Genomic DNA, 1498 nt, shown 5'->3' on the forward strand with positions numbered 1-1498 from the left:
GATCTCAGCTCACTGCAACCTCTGCCTCCCAGGTTCAAGCAATTCTCCTGCCTCAGCCTCCCAAGTAGCAGGGACTACCGGCGTACATCACCACACCTGGCTAATTTTGTATTTTTAGTAGAGACAGGGTTTTGCCATGTCGGTCTGGCTGGTCTCGAACTCCCGACCTAGGGTGATCCACCGGCCTCGGCCTCCCCCAAAGTGCTGGGATTACAGGCGTGAGCCACCGCGCCCGGCCAGGTCTGTGGTTTTCAACACCATGGGGCCAGGGTCTCCAAGTCTTGAGTTGAGGATTTGAATTCCCAAGTCTTTGGGCTTCAGGGTGGGGTCTTGGGTCTTAGGGGCTGGGATATGGGGACTTTGAGGTCATGGATGATGGAGTCTCAGGGTCTTGGGGTGAGGATTTGGAGTTTCTGGGCGGGATTTGGGGGTCTAGGGCCTCAAGGTCTCAGGGCCACAGGATCTTGGGGCTGTAGAGGCAGGGTCTCAGAGCAGGGCTGTTGCACTTAGGTCTGGGGTCTCAGGCTTCAAGGACTCAGGCCACAGGATCTTGGGGCCGGGGTGGGGGTCTGGGGTGTCAGGTCTTGGGAACAGGACATACCAGGAGCTGCAGCCGGCGCAGCAGCCGGTCTAGCCGGGTCTGCAGGGTGCCCAGCTCCGGCTCCAGGGTCTTCAGGGAAGAGCCCATTGCCCGACGCAGCCACTGCACATGCCGCAGGTAGGACAGTAGGTCCGCTCGCAGCCTTGTCAGCACACTCGGGAGCTGGGGACAGAGCCAGGACATCAGAGAACACCCAGCCAGTGCCCACTGTGCCCCTCATCCTCCCCACCCCCTTTACTCCCTGCCTCCTGCCTTGTCCCCAGCCCACTCCCCTGCCCTTACCTGTAGAGCTCCCAGTGCCCCCGCGCTCATGGCCAGAGTGGGCAGGGAATCCAGGTTGTGGTCCCCGTCAGCTGGGAATTTGTCCTTCTGGCAGGGGAAAAAGGCTGTGAGGGGGGCCCCTGCCCAGCCTAGGGGCTCCCTCCATCCCCCACGCCAGGCCCCCAACTCTTCCTCTCCCTCACTGTGCCACCCGAGAGCCCAGAATCCCTTCAAGTGGCCTGCCCACAGACATCTCTCCATTCCTCTCTGCCTCTCACTCCTGTGCTGGCCCCAGCCCAGTCTCTCCTACCAGCTGTATAGTCAGCTGCCGTGTGTCCTCCAGGAGAGAGCGGGTCAGGAGCACGGTGCTGTCCAGCTCGGCCCGAGGGTCTGGGGAAGCTCGAGGGGAGCCAGGTGGTGGCCCAGGGGCAACAGCTGTATCTGGCCACAGGCTCAGCACGACCAGGACCAGGCGGCAAACACCTGAGGGCAGGATAAGACAGAGAGCTCAGGCTGGACTCCGGGTCTGAGGGAGGAGGGGCTGGGCCTGAACTCCGGGTCTGAGGGAGGAGGGACTGGGGGCCTGGACTCCTGGGTCTGAGGGAGGAGGGGCTGGGGGCCTGGACTCCTGGGTCT

General features: G+C 62.6%; 1 protein-coding gene across 1 annotated transcript in view; it reads right to left on the reverse strand.

Annotated features, from left to right (window-relative positions):
- The window catches only part of IL11 (interleukin 11), a 3484-nt gene extending 1986 nt beyond the window's left edge, over nt 1-1498 (reverse strand). The window contains 3 exon segments of the mRNA XM_011996959.1: nt 546-763; nt 884-970; nt 1173-1498. Of these exon segments, the coding sequence (XP_011852349.1) occupies nt 546-763; nt 884-913 (248 nt within the window). The 5' untranslated portion in view covers nt 914-970; nt 1173-1498.

Source organism: Mandrillus leucophaeus, unplaced genomic scaffold (assembly GCF_000951045.1).
Source record: "Mandrillus leucophaeus isolate KB7577 unplaced genomic scaffold, Mleu.le_1.0 Scaffold53, whole genome shotgun sequence".
Taxonomy (NCBI): domain Eukaryota; kingdom Metazoa; phylum Chordata; class Mammalia; order Primates; family Cercopithecidae; genus Mandrillus; species Mandrillus leucophaeus.